The 23,660-nt window shown below is 36.6% G+C and overlaps 1 protein-coding gene across 3 annotated transcripts in view; it reads right to left on the bottom strand.

Annotated features, from left to right (window-relative positions):
- The window catches only part of MEI4 (meiotic double-stranded break formation protein 4), a 237,039-nt gene that overhangs the window by 75,216 nt on the left and 138,163 nt on the right, over positions 1 to 23,660 (bottom strand). For 2 of the 3 annotated variants that reach the window (XM_034991829.1, XM_034991828.1), the window contains one exon: positions 7,056 to 7,187. The exons of the other annotated variant lie outside the window; for it this stretch is intronic. In XM_034991829.1, the coding sequence (XP_034847720.1) occupies positions 7,056 to 7,187 (132 nt within the window). The remainder of the gene's footprint in view (positions 1 to 7,055; positions 7,188 to 23,660) is intronic. 3 annotated transcript variants of the gene reach the window in all.

Genomic DNA, 23,660 nt, shown 5'->3' with positions numbered 1-23,660 from the left:
GTTGAGGGTGTAGATATTTACAATTGTTAAATCTTCTTGTTGGATAGACCCTTTAAGAATGATATAATGTCCTTCTGTGTCTCTAACTACAGTCTTTAGCTTAAAATTTAATTTGTCTGATACGAGAATTGCTACCCCAGCTTTCTTTTGAGGTCCGTTGGCATGAAAGATGGATCTCCATCCCTTCACTTTCAGTCTGGATGTATCTTTAGGTTCAAAATGAGTCTCTTGTAGACAGCATATGGATAGGTCCTGTCTTTTTATCCAATCTGCAACCCTGTGCTGTTTTATGGGAGTGTTTAGGCTGTTCACGTTGAGAGTGATTATTGAAAGTTGATTTTATTGTCATCATGTTGCCTGTGCAGTCCTTGTTTCTATAGATTGTCTCTGTAAATTTCTGTTCTATATCACTCTTGGGGTCTTTCACCTTTTATAGAACCCCCCTTAATATTTCTTGCAGGACCCGCTTAGGGGTCACATATTCTTTCAGTTTATGCCAGTCCTGGAAGCTCTGCATCTCTCCATCCATTCTAAACGACAGCCTTGCTGTATAAAGTATTCTTAGCTGCATGTTCTTCTCATTTAGTACCCCGAATATGTCTTGCCAGCGCTTTGTGGCTTGCGAGGTCTCTGTGGATAACTCTGACATTATTCTGATGTTCCTCCCTCTGTACATAAGGAATCTCTTCCCCTAACTGCCCTTAAGATGGTTTCCTTGGTTCTAAGACTTGCGAGTTTTACTATTACATGCTGGGGCGTTTGTCTGTTCTGCTTGATATTGGAAGGGGTCCTCTCTGCCTCTAGGACATGAATGCTTGTTTCATTCCCCAGAAGTTCTGAGCTACGATTTGCTCAAATATATCTTCTAGTCCTCTCTCTCTCTCTCTCTCTCCACCCTCTCAGGGATCCCAATAATTCTGACATTGGACCGTTTCATGGCGGCACTTATTTCTCTAATTCTGTTTTCATGGATTTTAAGCTGTTTCTTTTAGGCTTCCTCCTGTTCCTTCTTTTCTATCAGTTTGTCTTCTAGATCACTAATTTGTTCTTCTGCCTCATTTACCCTAGCTGTTAAAGTATCTAGATTAGATTGGATCTCATTGACAGCATTTTTAAATTCTGCCAGATCAGCTCTCATTTCTGCCCTCAGAGACTCTATGTTGCCATTAATTGTTTTCTCCATTCTAGCTATTGTCTTCATAACTGTTACCGTGAAGTCTATTTCTGACATCTTGCTTATATCTATATCCATTTGTTAATCTGTGGCAGAAGTCACAGTCTCTGATTCTTTCCTCTTTTTGGGGTTCCTCCTCTTAGTCATTCTGTTGAGGGGTGGTTTAGAGAATGTACAGAGTCCATATTATTGACCACAACCCAAGCAAAATGCATCTGTTTTATAAGGACCTTAGGGTTGTTGGCCTCTTGTTCTTCCCGCCTGCATTCTGGGGGAGGGGCCTGCCGCACTGTTACTCAGGCAACTCTGTTTGGGCAGAGTTTCCCTGCCCCCTGTGGGGGGGGATGGGCTCAGTGAAAACAGTTTTTTGGGGGCTTTTGCTCTCTGGCGGCTTTCCATGTGTCTTCCAAGAGTCAGAACCGAAGCGACCGTTTCCAAACCTCTGCCTCAGAACAGAGATCTCAGTCTGTTCTTCAGTGAGCTCTCTAGGCCACACTGTCTCCATTTCTGTCTGTGCTGCTAAAACCACAGCGTCCTGGGTTGTGCGCCCCTCAGCAGCGCTCCCACCCCTTACTTCCAGGTCTAGGCACGCTTCTGCCCTTTGTGCTTCTAAAACCGCCAGCTACCCCCAGTTCACGCAGGGGCCCCTGCAGCTTCAGGTTTCAGTCTGGGAGCTGCCCTAAAGTGCTTTCCCTGCTGCTACCGGTCTTCAAGTCTGTACCTGGTCCCCAGCATGGGGGGCTTTTGCGCTGTGTTATTTCACCTTCCCAGCTCAAGCGCTTATGGCAGCTCCCTCACCCTTCCGTTTATCTTCTGATATCTGCCTGCGGAATCACAGCTCCCCGCTTCATACCTGGAAACCAACCGCCCATGATATTCTGTTTGTAGAGATCCAGATATATCTTCTTACATTTCAGGCTGATTTAGTGGGTTTTCAGAGTGGTCTGGTAGATAACCAGCTCAATTCTGGGGACCGGTTGAAATAAGGTCCCCAACTCCTCTGCCATCATTTTTTTCTTGCCCCAGATTTTTTTTAATGTCCATTTGCATGGAATATCTTTTCTGTTCCTACACTTTCAGTCTGTATGTGTCTTTGTCTCTGAGGTTAGTCTTTTTTTAGGAAGCATATAGATGGATCTTTTTTTTTCTTTATCCATTCAGTCATCTTATGTCTTTTTATTGGAGCATGTAGTTCATTTACATTTAACCTAATTATTAATAGGTATATACTTATTGCCATTCTCTTAATTGTTTTCTAGGTGTTTTTGTAGTTCTCTGTTTCTTTCTTCTCTTGTTCTCTTTCCCTGTGATTTGATGGTTATTTTTTAGTGTTATGTTGGGATTCCTTTCTCTTTATTTTTTGTGTATCTATTACAGGTTTTTGGTTTGTGGTTACCATAAGGTTCATATAGAACATCCTAAGTATTCTGCAGTGTATTTTAAGTTTATGGTAACTTAACTTTGAACACACTATAAAAGCACTACATTTTTTACTCCCTCCCCATATTTTATACATTTGACATGATATTTTACATCTTTTTATTTTGTGTATCCCTTACCTAATTATTATAGATATACCTAACTTAACTATCTTTTAACATTCATACTAGCTTTATAAGTGATTGGTTTACTACCTTTACCATATGTTTGCTTTTAGCAGTGAATATTTTTATTTCATAATTCTCTTCCTTCTTCTTATGGCCTCTTTTCCACTTAAAGAAGTCCCTTTAACATTTATTATAAGGTTGGTTTACTGAAAATGAACTCCTTTAACTTTTGTTTGAGAAACTATTTGTTTCCTTCAATTCTGAATGATACCCTTGCTGGGTAGAGTATTCTTGGTTGTAGTGTATTTCCTTTCAGCACTTTGAATATATCACGCCACTCTCATCTGCAAAATTTCTCCTGAAAAATCAGCTGACAGTCTTATGGTATTTCCTTGTATGTAATAGTTGCTTTTCTCTTGCTACATTTAATGTTTTATCTTTAATTTTTGACATTTTAATTATTTATGTCTTAGTGTGGACCTCTTTGACTTCATCTTTATTGGGGCTCTCTGCTTCCTCGATCTGGTTATCTGTTTCCTTCCACAGATTTGGGAAGTTTTCAGCTATTATTTCTTCAAATAATTTTCTTGGCCCCTTCTTTCTCTTTTCTTCTGAAATCCCTATAATGTGAGTGTTATACATTTGATGATGTTCCAGAAGTCCTTTAACCTATCCTCATATTTAAAATTCTCTTTGGATGGCTTCCACTACCCTTTCAGATTGTTCATCCATTCTTCTGCATCATCTAATCTGCTGTTGATTCTCTCTAGTGCATTTTTCATTTCAGTTATTGCATTTTTTCAGCTCTAATTGGTTCCTTTTTATACTATCTCTTTTTTGAAGCTCTCACTGTGTTTATCCATTCTTCTCCCGAGTTCAGTGAGTACCCTTATGACCATTACTTTGAACTCTTTATCATGTAGATTGCTTATCTCCATTTTACTTAGTTCTTTTGCTGAGGTTTTATCTTGTTCTTTCATTTGGAACATATTCTTCTGTTTCCTCATTTTGCCTGACTCTCTACACTTGTTTCTGTATTTTAGGTAGGTCAGCTACATTTCATGGTTTTGAAGGTAATGGGCTGATGCTGAAGGCATTTTGTGGGGTACAGGAATGCAATACCTCCTGCTCATCAGACCCAGGCCCTCCAGGGTTGTCCCTTGTGTAGACCGTGTGCGGCCCCCAGTGGTTGGCTGAGAGTACTAGCTGCAGCTGCTGTGGGTATGCTGGTGGGTGGGTTTAGTCCCTGGTGTGGTTGGCTGGGAGGCCTGGTGGCAACTGTTGTTGATGTGCTGCTGGGTAGGGCTCTTCCCTCTGTCTCTGAGGCAGAAGTTGCTTTGGAGGAGTCCTGGACCTAGCCAGACTGCCCACCATGTATGGCAGGGTGGGAGCCACTTTGGAAGGGCACCTGGCAAGGTAGGTGGGTTTGCACAGGGCAGCCACAGAACACCTGAGTGGATCACCCAGTGCTGTCAAGGTAGATGAAGAGTGTTCAGAACTAGCATGGGCTAACTAGGCTGAAGGAGGATAAGAAAAATGGTGCCTGTCAGCACTTTTGTTCCCAGAGAAAGTTCCTATAGATCCCTGCCCCTCCAGCATTTGCCCTAAAAGTAGTCAGTAAATCTCCTTCATGTATGGCCCAGGTGCTTTTCAAATTGCTGCCTCTATGCTGGATCCCAGAGTGAGTGAGATTGTGCTCAGGCCATGAAGAACAATGTCAGTTTCCTATAGCTCTCTTGCTCTCCTGAAGCTAAGCCCTACTGATTTTCAAACATCTTGGAGTTAAGCCCTACTTTCAAAGCCAGATATTATGGGGCCTTACCTTCCTGGTGCATATCCTTGAAGGGAGGAGGTGGTCAATGTGGGCTTGAACCTCTCACCTTCAGGGAAGACCTCCACACCCATGATATCTCTTTCATTTGTGGGTTGCCATGCTGGAGGTTTTAGGTCCCAACCAAAATACCCCTTTTGATGTGGCTTTTTCTTTATATCTTTAGCTGTGTTAAAGTTGTTCTGATAGTCTTCATGTTCTTCTCAGAGAGAGATGCTCTATATGTAGTTGTAGTCTTGGGTGTCCATGGGAGGAGGTAAACTCAGGATCTTCCTATCCTGCCATCTTGATCCCGTTCCTCTGCATTTGTTAAACTACATTTCCTATACTCTCTTGCTGCTAGGGTTATGAATAGAAAGTTGGTTTAGAAACAAATGCACTCACACAAACTTTGTAGTTCAAACTGAATCACATAGTGAGACAGGTACAGCACAGGGCACACCTTTGTCTGTCGTACTTTGTGGCAGGACTGTTTTCTGGAACTGGTGATTCAGCAGAAAGCTTCCTATTCATGATGATAAAGGCAGCAAATCCTCTGGTAGCCAAATTCTGCTGTATGATTATGGGAGTCGTTCATGAAAGTACAGCCTGAGCCCTCTCAATAATCCATAGCTACTTATGCATCCTTTCTGCTTAAAATGGCTGGAGTGAATGTTGTTGTCTACTATAAGAATGCCAAGTAGTACTTTCCATATCTTTGTCTTTAAACAACTATATTAACATCTCGATTGGGAAAATTCATGTAAAGCATATTAATGCATTATTACCTGCCAAAAAGTAGTTACTGTTGTGTTCTTCTTATTCTTATTCTCAAGTGATTTTACAATCAAAATACCTCTGTTTGAATTATGGCTTTAAAATATGTTCTTTCTGCAATTTTGGTCAAGTTGCTTAACCACTCTAAGGTTTGATTTCTTTATCTATATACTGGGTAAAAAGTACAACTACTTCATGGAGATTTGTGAAGATTAAATGAGAACATGTAAATAAAAATTTCTTGTCTGTACTTTGCTATTTTCCACACAAAGAATCTGATTTGATCAAAGTCATTTCCCACATTGCATCCTGTTTTTAAATTCCATGACCTTACCTTGCTTTTTAGAATGCTGGGCACACATTTTATTTATTTTTTTTTAAGATTTATTTCTTTATTTTAGAAAGAGAGAACGCACACAAGTGGGGGCGGGGCAGAGGGAGAGAATCTTCAAGCAGACCCCCCAGCTGAGCACAGAGTCCCATGTAGGGCTCCATCTCATGACCCATGAGATCATGACCTGAGCTGACACCAGGAGTCGCATGCTTACCCGACTGAGCTACCCAGGTGCCCCTGGGCACACATTTTAAAAATTACACTCAATGCCTCTATATTCTGTTATCTTCTGTTTTTCAAATACATTTTTCAAGTTGTTTCTTATCCATGAAGTCCTTTCAGGGACCTGCAACCTACCTTGATCACTTCTTGATGTTGGAGCTCCTACAAATACCAAGTATTTTAGCACTTCACTGTTTCCCAAATGAATTTTTAGCTCCTTATCATTAGTAACAATTACTTTAAAAAAATCTCACAGAGCACTTAAGAGAGTTTACCATTTAGTAGTCCCTTGAAAAATTGCTGCCTAGATGATTTATCATGTCATTCAGTGAATTCAATTAGATTATACATATTTTTGGAATATATTGTCAAATGTAGGCAACTTAGATATAAGTAATAGTTAAACAGTATTTAAAATTATATACATAGTATTTTTTCTACTTAAATTTGTTCTTCTTTACCAAAACATATCTTCCTGTCTCTGATTTCCTTTAATTGTGCTTAATTCTACCACAGAGACAGTAATAATATTACAACGGTTGACAAAGTGAACACATAATATACCAGGGTCAACATTAAAATAGGTTAATGACTTCAGTTTCTTAGACACGTAATTCTTAGACAAATGTAAGAATTTGCACAGAGGAGAGGGCCTAGAGCATGAGTTTTCAACCTTGGCTGCACATTGGGATACCCGAAGAGCTTTAAAAGAATACCAATACCTGCATCTTAAACCCGGAGACCTCCATTTAATTGAACTAGCATATCGCTTCACAGCAGGATATTTAGAAGTTAACCAGATGATTCTCATGAGCAATTAGAAATGAAAACCACTGGTGAGAGGTTTTTTTTACATTTAGCATCGTCTCCCATTCACTTTTCTCTCACCATTTTGCTTTAGGAACACGCTGCCCAATTAGATTTAAGGCCATTCATCTAAGCATTCCTTATCACCATTGGCACCTTTGGCCTATATATACATGTAAGCATGATAAGATGGTATTATTTTGGAAACTATTTTCTAAAAGTATCTTTATAATTTTAGTAGACAGTAACAGTATTCACATATTCTAGGGGATAAAAAGGTAATAACTAAAATATCAACCTGGCAAGAAGTGGAGAGAGGACAAAAAGAAAAGTCTGTAGCTGTATTAACTATAAATAAGAGTTACAGTTTCAGGCTATATGTACCTGATCGATGGTACCCAGAACATCACTGAAGCTGTTTACTTCTGATAAAAGCAGAGATATTATAGATTTTCTCAACAAGCTGCAACTTCCCAGGGTTACCAGACTCTGAGAAACATAATTCTGCACCTGAAACTAAAGATAAAAATGAATAGGTTTCCATTTTCTATCAAGTCAGGTCAAAATATATTTAGTGGGCAATTTCTAAGACTTTTATTACTAAATCCATACTGTTAGAGGAGTACAAAAGGTGTCAGCATAATTCTGGATCATTCTTAAGCAAAATTACGAAATAGACAAATTATAACTATATAAGTTTTTAAAATTTTGTACAGGAGTTAATATTTTGAAATGTATAACAAAGTGCTGAAATGGAAGTTTTAGTTGAAGTATCAAAATAAATATATTTAGATTATAGACCATACATAGACTGAATAAAGAACATAAGACTCTTAAGCCCTTACCCACTAGATATAAGTATAGGTATAGATATAGATATATATAAAAGGTGAAAGAATGTAGTTTGAAGATGTCTTTTGGGATAGATATTGGTGCACTATGAATCCCACTTCCACATTGGAGACAGGTGAGAAGGACTTCTTTGTTCTCTATAAGTCAAAAGAGAGGCACTTTAGAGAGAGGAGAAAAAAATGTAGGACCCTAAATTTTCATCTAGAGGCAGCAAAAAGTACTCACCACTAAATAAATGTAAACGGACAATGGGAGACAATAAACTATATCCCATATAATTATTAGGAAAAAGGCCATTTCATTATTAATCACATTAAGGTGTGTATAACTCAAAGCTGGAACTTCATTAAACATGTCCCTTAATATATTTTGGAGAAAGGAAGCTTCAGAAGTATCCTGAAACAAAGAAATAGCACCTACCTTGTCATGTTCTATAGATTAAAATCGTATTGCGGAGACATTGCTTTTGTATATAAAATGTCTAAATGACAATGCTAAATAATGCCACATGAAAGTAGGAAATGTCACCCGTGTCCTTTAAGATAAAGACTTGACATAGGTATTTCTCAAATTGATATTTTAGTAATACACTTTAAAAGTTAATCAATGACAATAAAATAGTTAACAGATTATAGAGTTCAAAAGAAATTTCTATTATAAATCTGGATATGCATAACTAGTTCTTAATAATAGTTTTCTAAGTCAACTTGCCAACTCAGTTCTAAAACCACATCAATTTATTACCATAGGAAATCATAGTTATTTATCATTTTTGTTTCTCAATCATGTAACTGGCTAAGACTCACACTCTCTGTAATTCTAATACTCACACCTTCTGTATTTCTCCAGTGCCATTTTTTTGCAGATTGTTTACATTTTTGTTTGTACCTTATCTAAGCTCTAAAAAAATTCTGTTGGGTATTTCACTGATGTTCTTGTTGTTTCCCTCCTTTCTTAATATGTAAGTCTTCATGAGATAAAGAAAAAAATTCACAGTGAAACAAAAGGTACTTTAGAGAGTGAGAATAAAATTATGAGGGTGGTCACAGGGTTAGGTTTGTAGACTCTGGAATCTAACACTGCCTGAGTCAAATCTTAGCTCCACTGCTTATTAACTTGTACTAGCAGGTTACTTAACTTTTTAGGTCTGAGCTTCCACATCTGCAAAATAATGATTATGATGGCACCCACTTCAGTTGCTGTGCATATGAAGTTAGATAGTAAAAATGGTTACCATAATGCCAGGCACCCAGTAAATGCTCAGTAAGTGTTACATGTTAACATAACGTAGGTTGATAATAGAAAAGCTTAAAGTTTACAGAAGTTTAATTCATTGAATCCTGAAAAGTTAAATACTAGAAATAAAATCTTTTTCTAGAGTTAATACAATCCTATTAGAGAACAGTGCTCAGAAGAAAAGTTCATCATAAAGACCTTTTCCATAACCTAGATAGGAATTGTTACAGTCTCCCCAATATGACTGAAGTTCATAAGAGAACAAAGACTAAGTATATAACTGTTAAGGTAATTTAAATTTTGTTAACATTTTTATAAAAATGGCTTCTATTCTTCCTTACATTTTAATTGACACTTGCCCTTTTGTAAATACAGTGGAACTTTTGAAAGAGGCTGGCATGGAAGCCAGGGCTTACATAGGAGAGTCTACCGTAGTAAAAACATGGTTGAAAACAACACACATGCCATCTTTTTCTACTCTAGCACATCTTCCTGTATTGCAGGGACTGGAACCTAGGAACAATTTTCCCCAGATTCCTGTGCAGTTTGGATTTTGGATATTATTTGAGTTCTGTTAATCAGAACTGAGACCTTGATTTAGAAGTGCATTATGGAAGAAGAGAAGCAGGGCACACGACATGCATTCTGTTGGTGCAAACTGTGGCAGAGATCCTTTATCCTGTAGCTGGTTTAGAGGCTCCCTACTTTTGCAAGTTCTTAATCCTGACAGAAGCAGTAGGATGCTACCTTGATGGCCCAGTGGTTTAGGAAGTCACTCCTATAAACTCAGCCTCCTCAAATACTTATACACTCACCCAAACCAAATGTGTTTTGATCTACATCTACATATCCCCCTGGAGGATTCACAGGGCCCAGTGCTGACATTTCAGTCTTGAAATATGCAGAGGTGGAAATTCTTACCACATGCCCAACACATTTGCCTATTTGACCTGTGTAGAAGACAGAAAGCTCTTGGAGAATGGCAGTGAATAAGCACAAACTTCATCAGGGGTGTTTCTAATTCACAATGATACTATTCCAGTTGTAGTTTCTTTCCTGGCTTCTGATATTTGTTAGGTCTTAATCTGGGAATTTTTTTTTTTTTTTATTATCCCAATAAGGATAAAAAGCAGTTTGCATTCACCTAGGAGTCATCATTATACTTTTTCTGTCCTATTTAAGACCATGTCAATTTGCTGGTTCTGTGTCATTATTTAGTTCATAGGACTCAGATCATCAAAACATTCCACAGGACATCATGCTGGTGTACTGTATCAAAATCACGCTTACATGGCAATGGTTTTAAAGGTCCTGGTAAAGTACATACATTAGAAGAAAGTAAACCCCAGGATTCAGGTACCTGATACACTTGGGACATTTCTGGGTCTGACGCATGTTGGAATACCCCTTCCAAAGTGAAACACAAGTTGCTTTAGTATGTATTTCCTATCAGTAATAAAAATATATAATACTTGGTGGGCACTTGTGGATATCTGAGGCAACATATATTCATTTCAGTTTACCGCTTGGATGCACATGTTGAGTAAATCATGTCTATAAACTTTGAGAAGAGCCCAGAGTAGTATAAAGAGCTCTAGAAGGTCTAAGTTGAGGAAGAAGCAACTCTGCCACGTGGACCTTATGACCGATAATATCCAATGTTCTTGGAGCTAATCAGTAACTGGATGAAGCCTGTGGTTGAGCCTAATAAGAAAATCACAAAGGAGAACCCTTGGTTTGGGGAGAAAGTCAAACCCTTGTTTTGACATATACATATATATACATATACATGTGTATAAATATATATACACATATAAATATATAGTTATATATACATATAAATGTTTATATTATATAGTTAGTATTTCTATATGTAAATATAGATATAATATATATTTAATAAATATATTTATTTGTGTATATATAACTATGTAAATATATTTTATATAACATGTATAATATATATTAAATATACAAATATATAATATAGTCATATATATACACACACAAATATATATATACACACACACACATATAAACACATAAACACACACACATATATAAAAAACACTATTTGGCCCTATTAGAGATTAAATGACTGTCTCATCATGGGACACCAAGTGATTATATGCCCAAAGCTGCTCATTTGAACAGTATTACCTAAAGTCAGGTATACACAGCAATACTCCATCATCAAGTAGCTGTAATATATATACATTTGTGATCAAGCAGGAAATAAAAGAAGAAGCACTGCTTGAGCAGTTAGTTCCAACTAGAATACCACTCTTTTTAAGGTTGAATTATAGGAAAAATTATGTTCTAAGCCAATGACCAATATATGATGTTCTTTCTCTGATAGCCAGAATGTTTGAATTCAGAAACCAAGGTATGAAAGAGACTGGGAACTCTCAATATTACATCTAATGATTCACTGGTAAAGTATTCTTCACACCCTGTGACACTGGATTCTGGTTTAGATGTCTAAATAAACAAGTAAAAATGGTTCCTACCAAAGGACCCAACAATTATTTTATGAACTGGAAATTGAGATTTCTATATGGACTTCTTTCACCACTCTGCCAGTGCTAAAAGGGGGTTCCTGTGTTGACTGGAGCAATTGATCTCTGATTGAGGAAAACAGGAATTTAAACCACAATGGCAGCAGAGAAGATTGTGTTTGGAAGCCAGGGGTTGCCTGGTATTACTGTCCAACTAATAATAACTAAATAGAATACTATAGCAAACTCATGAGATAAGACCACCCAAAGGCCAGATCCTTTAGGGATGAAACTGTGGGTTAATACAACTAATTGACCAAGGGAGAATGTAACTGGCAGTGGAGGAAGAAAGTCAATACAAATTGGACTTATAACCACTTATAACTGAAGGCCATGAAGGGTTATTTTTTCTCTGTGTGTGTGTATATGTGTGTGTATGGGTAGGTTATTTTGGCAGTGGATCACTTTATAATTTAGTCTGTGAATTACAACATATCAAACTAGAATTGTGATGGAATTAGCATAGGCATGATTATCACATCATCATATAAAGTAGTATCACATCACATGAAATAATTGAGACTTTGAATCCTTCCTTTTGAGAAGAGCTCTATAGATTTTTGTTTCTACAGAGCATTGGTATATTATGTCTTCAAAGTATACTGTTTTTGCTATTGATATTTTGGGAAGGTTTGAAAAAGGGAAAATATAATGTTGAATAATGAGAGGGGTAGTCTATAGCAGATAGATTGGAGTATCCTTTCAAGTATTCTTCAAGCAAGAAGCTGTACTAAAAAGGCTAAAACTATGTTTCTAAAACTTTCTTTCAGAGAAGGTTCTGGATATAATTTAAATTTTCCTAATCAGTCAATCTTATGTAAGACATAGAATTATTTGGGGTGAAGGGCAGATTGCAGGGCATCCTTTGTGAATAATGATACAGTCTGTAGCAGATGCAGCAGGATTCTTGAACAGTTATGGTGGAAGAGTCTACCTGATTCAGGAGATGCCTGATGATGACAGAAATGCTATAGTTCTGGGCTGACAGCTTTGGAAAGTTCCATTTCTGTGCTTCCTCAATTATGGCAGAAGCAGCAGCAACCATGATTCTGTAGTATGGGTTGTAAAAAAAGAGATTTTAAAACAGATATTAGAACTATGCCTAATTCTCGTACTGACTGAAAAGATACAAATTATCAGTAGAGAGAGAGAAACTATTGAAAAGAACCAAAAAGGGATTCAAGAGTATATGAAATAAAAAATTCAAGGCAGATGAGCTTAGGAGCAGAATGAAGATAAATACTTGAGTATGTAACTTAACAGAATTATGCAATCCAAGGAATGAACAGAATCTCAGGGACATATGTGACAATATTAAAAAAATATCTATCATAAGCATAGTAGGAATCCAGAAGAAGAAATGGGACAGAATAGGCAGAAAATATTTGAAGAAATAATAGCTGAAACCTTCCTGAATTTGGTGAAAGACATAAATGTACACATTCCAGAATCTCACTGAACTCCAAAAAGTAAGTATGAAAAAAAATGCCTAGGCATATCAGAGCCAAACTCCTGAAAATATAAGATAAAGAGAAAAACTTAAGAGTAGCCAGAGAAAAATGACACCTTACATTTAGGAAACATAATTCAAATAACTGTGGATTTCTCATCAGAAATTATGATAGGTAGAAGAGACTGGATTAATATCTTTACAGTGCTAAAAAAGATATGTCACTCAGCAATTTATATCTAGTAAAAATCATTCAAGAAGAAAGCTAACATATTTTCAGATAAAAAGTAAAATTAACAAAATGTAACCAGTCAAGCCATAGTATAAGAAATGTTGAAATCATTTTTTTTCATGCTTAATGTAAATGATACTAGTGGGAAATTTGAATATTAGGAAGAAATGAAGGGCCTCAAAAATAGTAACTATCTGGATAAATTATATTTTCCCTTTAATTCTTTAAAACACATATGACCGCTTAAAGTAAAAAATACATATAAAAAAATACATATAATATTGTCTTGTACATGGATGTGATACATATGACAATGAGAGTATAAGAAATAGAGGCATAAGCCAGTTATCAGTTTATTACCTCTCAGCTGTCAGTTCACCTGTCAAAATATGATCTTCCATAACACACAGCATTCTTTTAAACATCTCTCCTTTACGTGAGCAACATATTAGGTTTCTCTGTAGAGGCTGCGGAAGGGGCATTGTAGGAGAAAGAGGTTTTCCTCTGTTTCTGGATGTTGCATAGTGGGTGAATGGTATGGGCATGAGGACATCTGGCGGAGTTCAGCCCCCACCTGCCCATCCAGAACTTTAGGTCTCTTGAAGACCTTTCAAGCTTAGCCTGGCCTGGCAATAACCCTCCCCTGATCCTCTCTACATAGAAACTGGCAACCTGAAGTCTTCCTGCCTACATTAGCAACTGGACTCCTACAGGGATCACCTGCAGCCCAAAATGTTCCCACCAAGATGCCACTTTCCTTAAGGCTTTCCTGTGACCTGGAGGGTCAATCTCTCTGCAACCCTCACTCCCTCTGGACACTCACTCCACATAAACCCTGCTACATAAAAATACAATATACTGACATTTGTGGGATGTAGCTGAAGAAGGACTTGGAGGCAAATTTATAGCTCTTAATACTTATGAAGGATCAGAAGAAAAGTCTAAAATCAAAGTAATTGATCATTTACCATGTCTTCATTCATCTGGAAAGCAAAGGTTAAGCTTCCCTTTGAAAGTCTCAGAGATTGCATGCTCTCCCCTGATCAACCAGCAATGACTTTTGCAACTTGATCATTTTTAAATAACATCTTTATTGATTATATATCTCTTGCTCCCACATGCTCTATTTATCCAGCTATCTATATAGAGAGAGATACATATTATATAGTTAACAGAGTTGTATAATCAACACAATACTACCATCTAATTCTGGAACCCCAAAAAGAAATTCCATTAGTGATAGCTCTCCATTGCCCATTCCCTCAGTCCCTAGAAACCACTAATCTACATTCACTCTCTATGGATTTGCCTATATGGATATTTCATACAATAGAATGATATTACACTATATGTGGTGTTTGTGTCTGACTTCTTTCATTTAGAATAATTATTTCTTCAAAGTTCATATATTTTGTAACATGTATCAGTGCTCCATTCCTTCTAAAGTCTAAATAATAAATTGTATGGATATACAACTTTGTTTATCCACTCACTAAATGATGGACATTTGAGTTGTTTCCACTTATTGGCTATTAGGAATAATGCTGCTATGTACAAGTTTTTAGGTAGATATAGATTTCTCATTCCTTGGATATATATCTTAGGAGTGGCATTACTCAATAACATTATAATGCTGTGTTTAACTTTTTGAGGAACTGACAGTTTTTTAAAGTGACGGTACCATTTGATATTCCCACTAGCAATGTACAGTGATTGCAGTTTTCCCATATTTTCATTTCATCCTCATCAACACTTGCTATTTCTATCTTTTTATTTTAGCCATCCTACTGTAGGGTGTGAAGTGGATTCTCATTGTGGTTTTGATTTGTACTTCCCTAATTACTAATGATTTTGAATATCTTTTCATGAGTTCATTGGCTATTTGGATATCTTCTTTGCAGAAATATCTATTCAAATTCTTTAGTTATTTTTAGCAGGCTTATTTATTTTCTTATTGTTGAGTTATAAGAGTTTTTTAATATAGTCTAGATACAGGTCCCATATCAGATATATAATTTGCAAATATCTTCTTCCATTCTGTGGAATGTCTGTCTGTTTGTTCTCTTGATGGCATCATTAATAGCACAAAAGTTTGTCTATATTTTTTTCTCTTGGTGTCATACCTAAGAAACAAATGACTAACTCCACACATATTTACTCATCTGTTTCCTTCTCAGAGTTTACAGTTTTATCTCTTTAGGTCTATGATCCATTTTGAGTTAATTTTGATAGATGGTCCATTTGCATGTGGATGTCTGGCTGTTCACCATTTGTTGAAAAAAGGAATTTATTCCATTGAATTGTCTTGGCATCCTTTTTGAAATCAACTGACTATAAATGTAAAGGTTTACTGTTGAGGAGTCTCAGTTCTATTGTATTAATATATATGCTTATCCTTAGACCAGAATCACAGTGTCTTGATTGCTATAGATTTGTAGTAAGTTTTGAAATCCTCCAACTTTTTTCTCCTTTTTCAAGATTGTTTTGGTTAGTCTGTATTCCTTTCATTTCCATGTGAACTTTAGCATCAGCTTGTTAATTTCTGCAAAAAAAAGGTTGGGATTTTGATAGGGATTATGTTGAATCTCTAGATCAATTTGAGAAATATTATCATCTTAATGATATTAAATCTTAGACTCCATAAACATGGAATATTTTTTCTCTTTATTTTCAACAATGTTTCATGGTTTTCTGCAAAGACATCTTATACTACTTTTGATAATTATTCCAAAGACTTGTTATTTTGCATGCTATTATAAATTGAATTATCTTAATTTTATTTTAAGATCACTTTTTAACATTCCTGAGTACATATTCTCTTAAACATGTGTAAAACCCTGGATTGGAAAAATTGGAATTATCTACACCTTCCTCCTACAGTAAATAAGATAAATCAATAAACCTAAGAGTCATGGATGAGAAGTAAAAACAGATTATATATGGCAGCCCCTTCAATTCCCTTTTTGCTTAAAAAAATTTACCACTAGCCATTAAAGACTGGAAATGAAATTTGTAACAGAAATATCATTATCAAAATGGTATTGCTGTATAGTATTTTCTTGAACATTTGGGATACATTTGGATTCTGTTATCATCTATATGTTCTCTAAGAATTCTATCTCATAACCTATCAGGAGGCTTCCAAAAGTTGATGCACTTTGCCTATCTATCTCTCTGCTGCTAGTATTACTACTATTACTACTACTTACTACTACTATCCTTACAACTATTACTACTACTATCCCTCTCTCTGACAGGTGAGATAATCTAGTTATTAAAAGCTCAAACTCTGAAGTCAGACTGCCTCTGTAAAGTACTGCCTGTGTGACCACGGGTAAGTTACTATACTTCTCTGTAGCTTAGTTTTCTCACCTATAAAGGAGGATGAGAATAGCTACTATTTCACAGGCCTCAGCCTGTTTCGAAAGATAAATGAATTAACACAAGGAAATACTTGTAATGGTGCTTGGTAAAATGAACGTTAGCTATTTTTAACTTTAAGAAAGGAAGATAACCATACAGAATTAGAAAGATGTCTCTCTCCTTTTTTTTACTCATCACATCTGCAGCTTTACAGAGAGCTTATACCTCCCTACCCCACTGCTTCTCTCAAGGAGGAGAGACACAGGTATGACTGAGCTCTGAACTAACTAATGTGCCAGAGGAAAAACAGTGTAGGTAAAGACATGTGGAATCTGCTCCTTTGGCTTTAGTTGCCAGAGAATTTAATCTCTTTGTGACTACAATGATAAGAGACTCTCAGTGGGTGCCTATCTCCTAAGAATACTGCTCAGTTTAAAAAAGAAAAAAAAAAAAAAGAAAATTAGGAAAAACAAGGCATTGACCAAGAATGCTTAGATCAAGCTTTGTGGTTGGCCAAAAATATGTACATTTGTCTGACATATGTACAGCCCAATTCTTTAAGGCAAAGTTCCAAGTAGGCCTTTATTATAGTAGGATTTTGCTCTAAAACTATGTATAAACCCATGGGCAAGATTCTGGAAATCTCAAAGGTGCCACTAAGTGGAAATCTACAAACTAGAGCTTGGAAGTTTCCAAAGGGAAGCCCTAGGCTTTATAAACACTGGGAGGAACTCCTATGAAGTATGTTTTGAAAGACAGTGTAATAGCAAACAAGTTCAGCCCACATAAGAACAGCAAGAAGTAACAGGCACCCAGACAAGTGAGTACAACAACAACAAAAAGGAGTATCTTGAGAAGAGGTTATGTTTGAAGAACCATGATCTATCTGTAGACAGCAGGATCTCAGTTTTGAGTAGATGGTAAGAAATTGGGAAGGCTGACAAATGCAGAAAAACAAGCAGAAATAAATAAGACAGGAACTCCGTTTCCATGTCTGCAAGATAGGGAACAAGGCACAAAAAATGTTAATTGGGACTAGAATGTGATGTCAGAAGTTCCAGAAGCACCACTAATCTACTAGTTTGAAATGAAATTATCCATGGCTCCCTGAATCATTGTTATGAAACAAGTGACAGCCCAGAGCCTGAGGAAGAGTTAAGCACACAGGTATGAGTCAGCTGATTGCTGGGAGAAGAGGTGTAAGTAAGGGCAAAGTTAAACTATGTAATGACACTGAACTATATCAGGATGTATTTATCATGGAGCTTCAAAATAAAGCAAGACTTAAAAAAAAAATCAAAAGGCAAACAAATATTTGCTTAGGTTTACAGCAAAAAGGACATTTTTCATTATTATTTCTCATAATGAAAAAATGGTATAGAGTTAACACATGACAAAAGAAAAACTTACTACCATTTTTCCCATTCAAAGAAATGATCTTTGGTCTGGAGATAATAAAAATAATACATATAAAAGATAAAGCAGAACTAAAGTTTCAAATATAATGAGTATGTGAGAATCTAGCTATTTGAACTGAACTCAAAATTTGAAGAATTTTATCCTAAAGTATAGAAAGTACTTGTAGATGTAATTAATTATATAGTCAGTATAATTACTGAGAAGTCATACAAAAGGCACTTAAAGGAATAGAAGTGGGAAGTGCTATGTGAATTTTTAAAAATATGAAAGTAGATGTCTCAATCCACAGAATAATATATGTGGATTCTGAGACCATTTGAGGACATTGTTATGCAGAAAAATTTTGAGAACTAAGAAAAGCATTCAGAGTCCATTAGGAAAGTGCATCAATTAAGAAATAATGTCAGGCCACACTAACTTCAATTCCTGTCCTCTTATGGTAGGGTTGCTATGTTTTATCAAAAGAAGTCCCAGACATAGAACACATTGATTTCAACAAGGCCTCTGAGCAAGCCCTTAGGATTTCTTTTAAATACAGTAGGGACCACGTAAGTTTCAGGATGGGTGAATAAACTGCATCTAAAGAGTATGGATTGTAATTGCATGGACTCTTCTTTTTTTTTAATTTTTATTTATTTTTTTAATTTAATTTTATTATGTTATGTTAGTCACCATACAATATATCATTAGTTTTTGATGTAGTGTTCCATGATTCATTGTTTTTGTATAACACCCAGTGCTCCATGCTGTACATGCCCTCCTTAATACCCATCACCGGGCTAACCCATCTCCCCACCCCCTCCCCTCTAGAACCCTCAGTTTGTTTCTCAGAGCCCATAGTCTCTCATGGTTCATCTCCCCCTCCGATTTCCACCCCCTTCATTTTTCCCTTCCTTCTCCTAATGTCCTCCATGCTATTCCTCATGTTCCACAAATAAGCGAAACCATATGATAATTGACTTTCTCTGCCTGATTTATTTCACTTAGCATAATCTCCTCCAGTCCCATCCATGTTGATGCAAAAGTTGGGTATTCATCCTTTCTGATGGCTGAGTAATATTCCGTTGTATAGATGGACCACATGCATAGGCTCTTCTAATAGCATGCCACAGTACTTGGCCCTATGGTTAGTTTTTAATGAATAATTTAAAAGAAGTCTTTCAAATCAAAATTTAAACTCTGAAATACTGGTAGAGACTACTAGTTCTGTGGTAGCAAAATAAAATTCAAATGAAGTCTCTGAGCTATAATAATTAGTTTCAAATAAGCAAAATGTAATAGCGGTATAGGAAAAGCTATGTCTATTTAAGTTCCTATAACCTGTTAAAAAGCAGAATTATAATTATATATAGATATTTTAACTTTTTTATCTGCTAAGCACTTATTGGGATTGGCATTAAAGACACTGTCCAGAAGTATCCAAAAGCCCCAAAAGGGACTAGTAGCATCTTAATAAAAGTCCTCATATTTCCTGGAAGATGATCACATGGGCTTGGGTGCGGCACAGGCAGTGATTTCCACTAGATGGTCATTTTCAAAAATTACCTGTTCAATGTGACTCAGAATCTGGAAAGCTTTGGAGCCCTACCCTACAAGCTTTGAAACAGCCATCTGCCTTACATACAAAGGGTATTGTGCTTATTTATGACCAATTTCTCAAAGGCAACAAATTAATAGAAAAAAAGGGGCGCCTGGGTGGTTCAGTTGGTTAAGCGACTGCCTTCGGCTCAGGTCATGATCCTGGAGTCCCGGGATCGAGTCCCATATCAGGCTCCTTGCTTAGCGGGGGGTCTGCTTCTCCCTCTGATCCTCCCCCCTCTCATGTGCTCTCTCTCTCTCATTCACTCTCTCTCAAATAAATAAATAAAATCTTTAAAAAAAAATTAATAGAAAAAAATTTCATTTCCTTAACATTAGGGATTGTGTGACATTTGAGTGGAAGTCAAAAGTAAATAATAAAAACGTGGCATTTTATGTGCTCAAAAGGATGTGAGGGGCTGTAGAAACCATATGCCTTGGGCGCCTGGGTGGCTCAGATGGTTAAGCGTCTGCCTTTGGCTCAGGTCATGATCCCAGGGTCCTGGGATCGAGTCCCACATCGGGCTCCTGGCTCAGCGGGGAGCCTGCTTCTCCCTCTGACCCTCTCCCCTCTCATGCTGTTTCTCTCTCGCTCGCTCTCTAAAAAATAAAATCTTTAAAAAAAAAAGAAACCATATGCCTTCTCATTTAATCAAAACTGTTTGTACTGTTGAGTCACTGACATTTGTTTAAAGATGTACATGCTTCTCTAATATTAGATAAATCAAATCACACTTCACAACAGGATAACAGAAAAGTGGTGAGTGCTCACAAGTTCACAAATGAATTCTGTGAAATAAATGTTAAGAAAACAATTTCAGGGGTGCCTGGGTGGCTCAGCCGGTTCAGCATCTGCCTTCAGCTCAGGTTATGATCTCAGGGTCCTGTAATGGAGCCCCACAATCAGGCTCCCTGCTTAGCAGGGAGCCTGCTTCTCCCCCTGCCTCCGCCTGTCCCCCCGCTTTTGTGCTCTCTCTCTCTCTGAAATAAATAAATAAAATCTTTAAAAAAAAACAATTTCAGATCAAAGGTATATAATCATCACTGAACAAGTGACAGAGATTGGTTATGTGGAAGGACTGCCTATGGATATGCATTAGAAGACTGAACCATTCCTTCTATTTCCATTCTATCTGTTCATATAACTACTAATGAATGAAACCCAAGTAAAACCAACTAAAAACTACTGGAATAATCAGAATTATGCTAGTTTCTTCTGCCTAAAGATTTAGACAAAAGAGTTGGGACACTCCATCTGGTATCCCAACAACACTGATAATGACATCTCCCATTTTTAAAATTGAAGCAAGTGACACTCAGAAATGTTAAGTTCACATGGTGAGGGCCAGAGTCTAGGGTTAGATTCAGATTTTTTTTTTTTTTAACTTGAATGCCTATTATCTCTGCTGCCAGTGAGCAAAACTTACGGGAAAATGGGGCATCAGAGTAGCAGGAAACAGTATCAGTATAAATACACTATGATTTTTAAGCTTTTATTTTGCATTGTGTACAATGCTCATTGTTTATATACTGTATCATTTAATCCATAAAATAATCTTATGAGGAGGTGTAATCTCAAATAATAGGGACCCAGGTTTAGAGAAAGTAAGTAACTTGTTCGAAGTTAGATCAAATATACATAAGAATCAGAATCCCCTTGTGCTGTTATCATTGCATACCCAAAGCCACCACATCCCAATCGCTCATGAAGGCATAAAAATTTTGAAAGTCCCCAGGAACATTTATGGAAAATTTCCAACCACTTGCCAGATTCTGATAACAATGTTTATCAATTATCACAGTGAATTAAGGAAACACAATTGCTAGACTGTGTGTCATCAATTTCTGTTAACAGACCAGCACTGGAAGCAAGCTTAACAGTAGGGGAAAAGAGACTCTGATATACAGAGACAGATAGTATCAGCCCTAAACCTGGGTAGACGATGCACTAATTAGTGTGCCCTACTTATTAAAGCATCTAAAATTATATTTCACCCCCTTTATTTTCCTATTTTTCTATAATTAATATGCATTAATTGTTTAAGAAAACCAAAGTACTTAGGACAAGGGAAAAACATTTTAGGGGATGTTACTTGTGGGAAGTTGGGGAAATAGGTATGAAAACATTTTTCCCATAAATGTTATAATTGTACCAAAAAACTTTTGAAATAGCCAAAATATTCAGCAATGTCAGCCATAGCTATTAATATAAATCTGGCTTATCAGAATGTGAATGATCACAGTAGGCAAGCAAGTAGCAGGCAGTAATGTCCAGAAAATTGACCTCTGGAACTAACCAAGGCTTTAAACAAAGTGGCATGAGTGAGGGGCCCTGCCACTCCCCTAGCTCTCCAGGATCAGAGCAGTGCCAATCTGTGCTGTAGACAGAACCTGCTGTACAAAGATCTTAAAACTTCAGTAAGAGTGAAGGTTAACGACCCAGACTCAATTGAAAGTAAATCATAAAAAACAATTTTCAAAAGCTCTCACTCATATGAAGAAGTATACACTATAAAAGTAAGTATGTTACATAGTTTAGAGTAAAAGTTATTGCTGTAATTAATTACATAAAATGATGTTTTAAAAATAACTAGATGTAGGGGCGCCTGGGTGGCTTAGTCGGTTAAGCGGCTCCCTTCGGCTCAGGTCATGATCCTGGGGTCTTGGGATCGAGCCCCGGGGTCTGGCTCCCTGCTTGGCGGAGAGCCTGCTTCTCCCTCTCCCTCTGCCTGCCACCCTGCCTGCTTGTGTTCTCTATCTCTCTGTCAAATAAATAAATAAAATCTTAAAAAAAAAAAAAAACTAGATGTATTAAGTTTCTTATGAGGTAGGCAATTATTCATGAAAAACCATGATTCTAAATAGGATGCAACAAAATTAAAGCTGTAAGAGCCAAATGTAAATGGTTATACATTCATTCATTCTTTATAGCAAATATTGACTGTGTAGTCCACGTGCCAGTGACTGAGCTAGTCCCCATTATCACTTAGATTCAATGAAGAATAAAATAAGATTACTTTTGCTTCAGTAGTTACTTCTGCTTATGGTTGGCAAGATACTTTAAAAAGCTATCAAAATGCAATCCAGCTTGATTCTGATGTGAAAGAATACTTTCCAAAAAGTTAAAAACATGATTCTCATACAAATTTAGAGTGAATGCATGTCAATGGTGTATTTACATTATTAAGATGGTAAAGAACATTTGGGAATTGAGTATTGGATTTAAAGAAAAAATACTGGAATAATACTGTTAGGTTAGATACAAACTGATTAATATCCTACAAGATAAACCCCTAACATAACATGTGTGTGTGTGTGTGTACAGAATTTTTGTGTATAGAAATCATTTACGTATATACCAGATAGGAATTACGGCTTAATATGGAACTTCACAAAATCAGGGCTATGACAAAATACATCCCAGACATTTAAATAATCCTTGGGTTAGCCTGTTAGATAATGCCCTAGAGTGTCAGGATAAGCAACTAACATTTTGCCTTATTTATAGGATCTTGATAATGTATCTTAATACTAGATAAAGTAACATATATTAGTGCATTGAATTCTTCAAAAAGAAAAGGATATCCTCAGAGGCCAAAAGAAAAAGGGGAGTAAAAATAAGATAAAACCAGACAATTAACTTTCAGAAATGGATACGCCAAGGTCACCTTGTCGGCAAATAATATTAGCTGCACAAAACTCTCAGCTAAGGCCTGGACTCTTCCAAAGTGGGAAATAGTCTGATATTCCTTAGGTTAATCTTACAGAGCTAAAGTACTAATGAAAGACGGGCTGATAAACATCTATGTGCCAGCAAAAGAAACCTCCAAATTAGTATTAATACCAATAGTAAGACGGGCAATAATCACCTCTAAGACCTGGCAAAGCCAGCCAGGTCTCCGCTGGGTCTGCAGTTCAAATTTACACTACGAAGTACTCCAGGACGCCGCACTGAGAAAGTAAGCTAATTTTGTATCTGCAACTGGAAGATGAAAATACAAAACCACTTTTTTTCAGCTTTATTGAGATATAATTGGCATATGACATTAAGATGAACAATGTGATGATTTGATAACTTGTATGTTGTAAAATGATTACCACAACACAACAAGGTTAGTTAACACATCATTGCTTCATATAATTTCTTTTTTTGTGGTGAGAACATTTAAGATCTACTCTCTTAGTATCTTTTAAGTATATAATACAGCATGATTAACTGTAATCACTAAGCTGTTTATTAGAACCCCAGAATTTATTCATCTTATAAGTAAGTGAAAGTTTGTACCCTTTGACCAGTATCT

This window comes from Mirounga leonina, unplaced genomic scaffold (assembly GCF_011800145.1).
Source record: "Mirounga leonina isolate KUSES-001 unplaced genomic scaffold, KU_Mleo_1.0 Mir_53, whole genome shotgun sequence".
In the NCBI taxonomy this organism is placed as follows: Eukaryota; Metazoa; Chordata; class Mammalia; order Carnivora; family Phocidae; genus Mirounga; species Mirounga leonina.
Note: the sequence above shows the minus strand (reverse complement) of the source record. Positions and strands in the feature narration are given on the sequence as shown.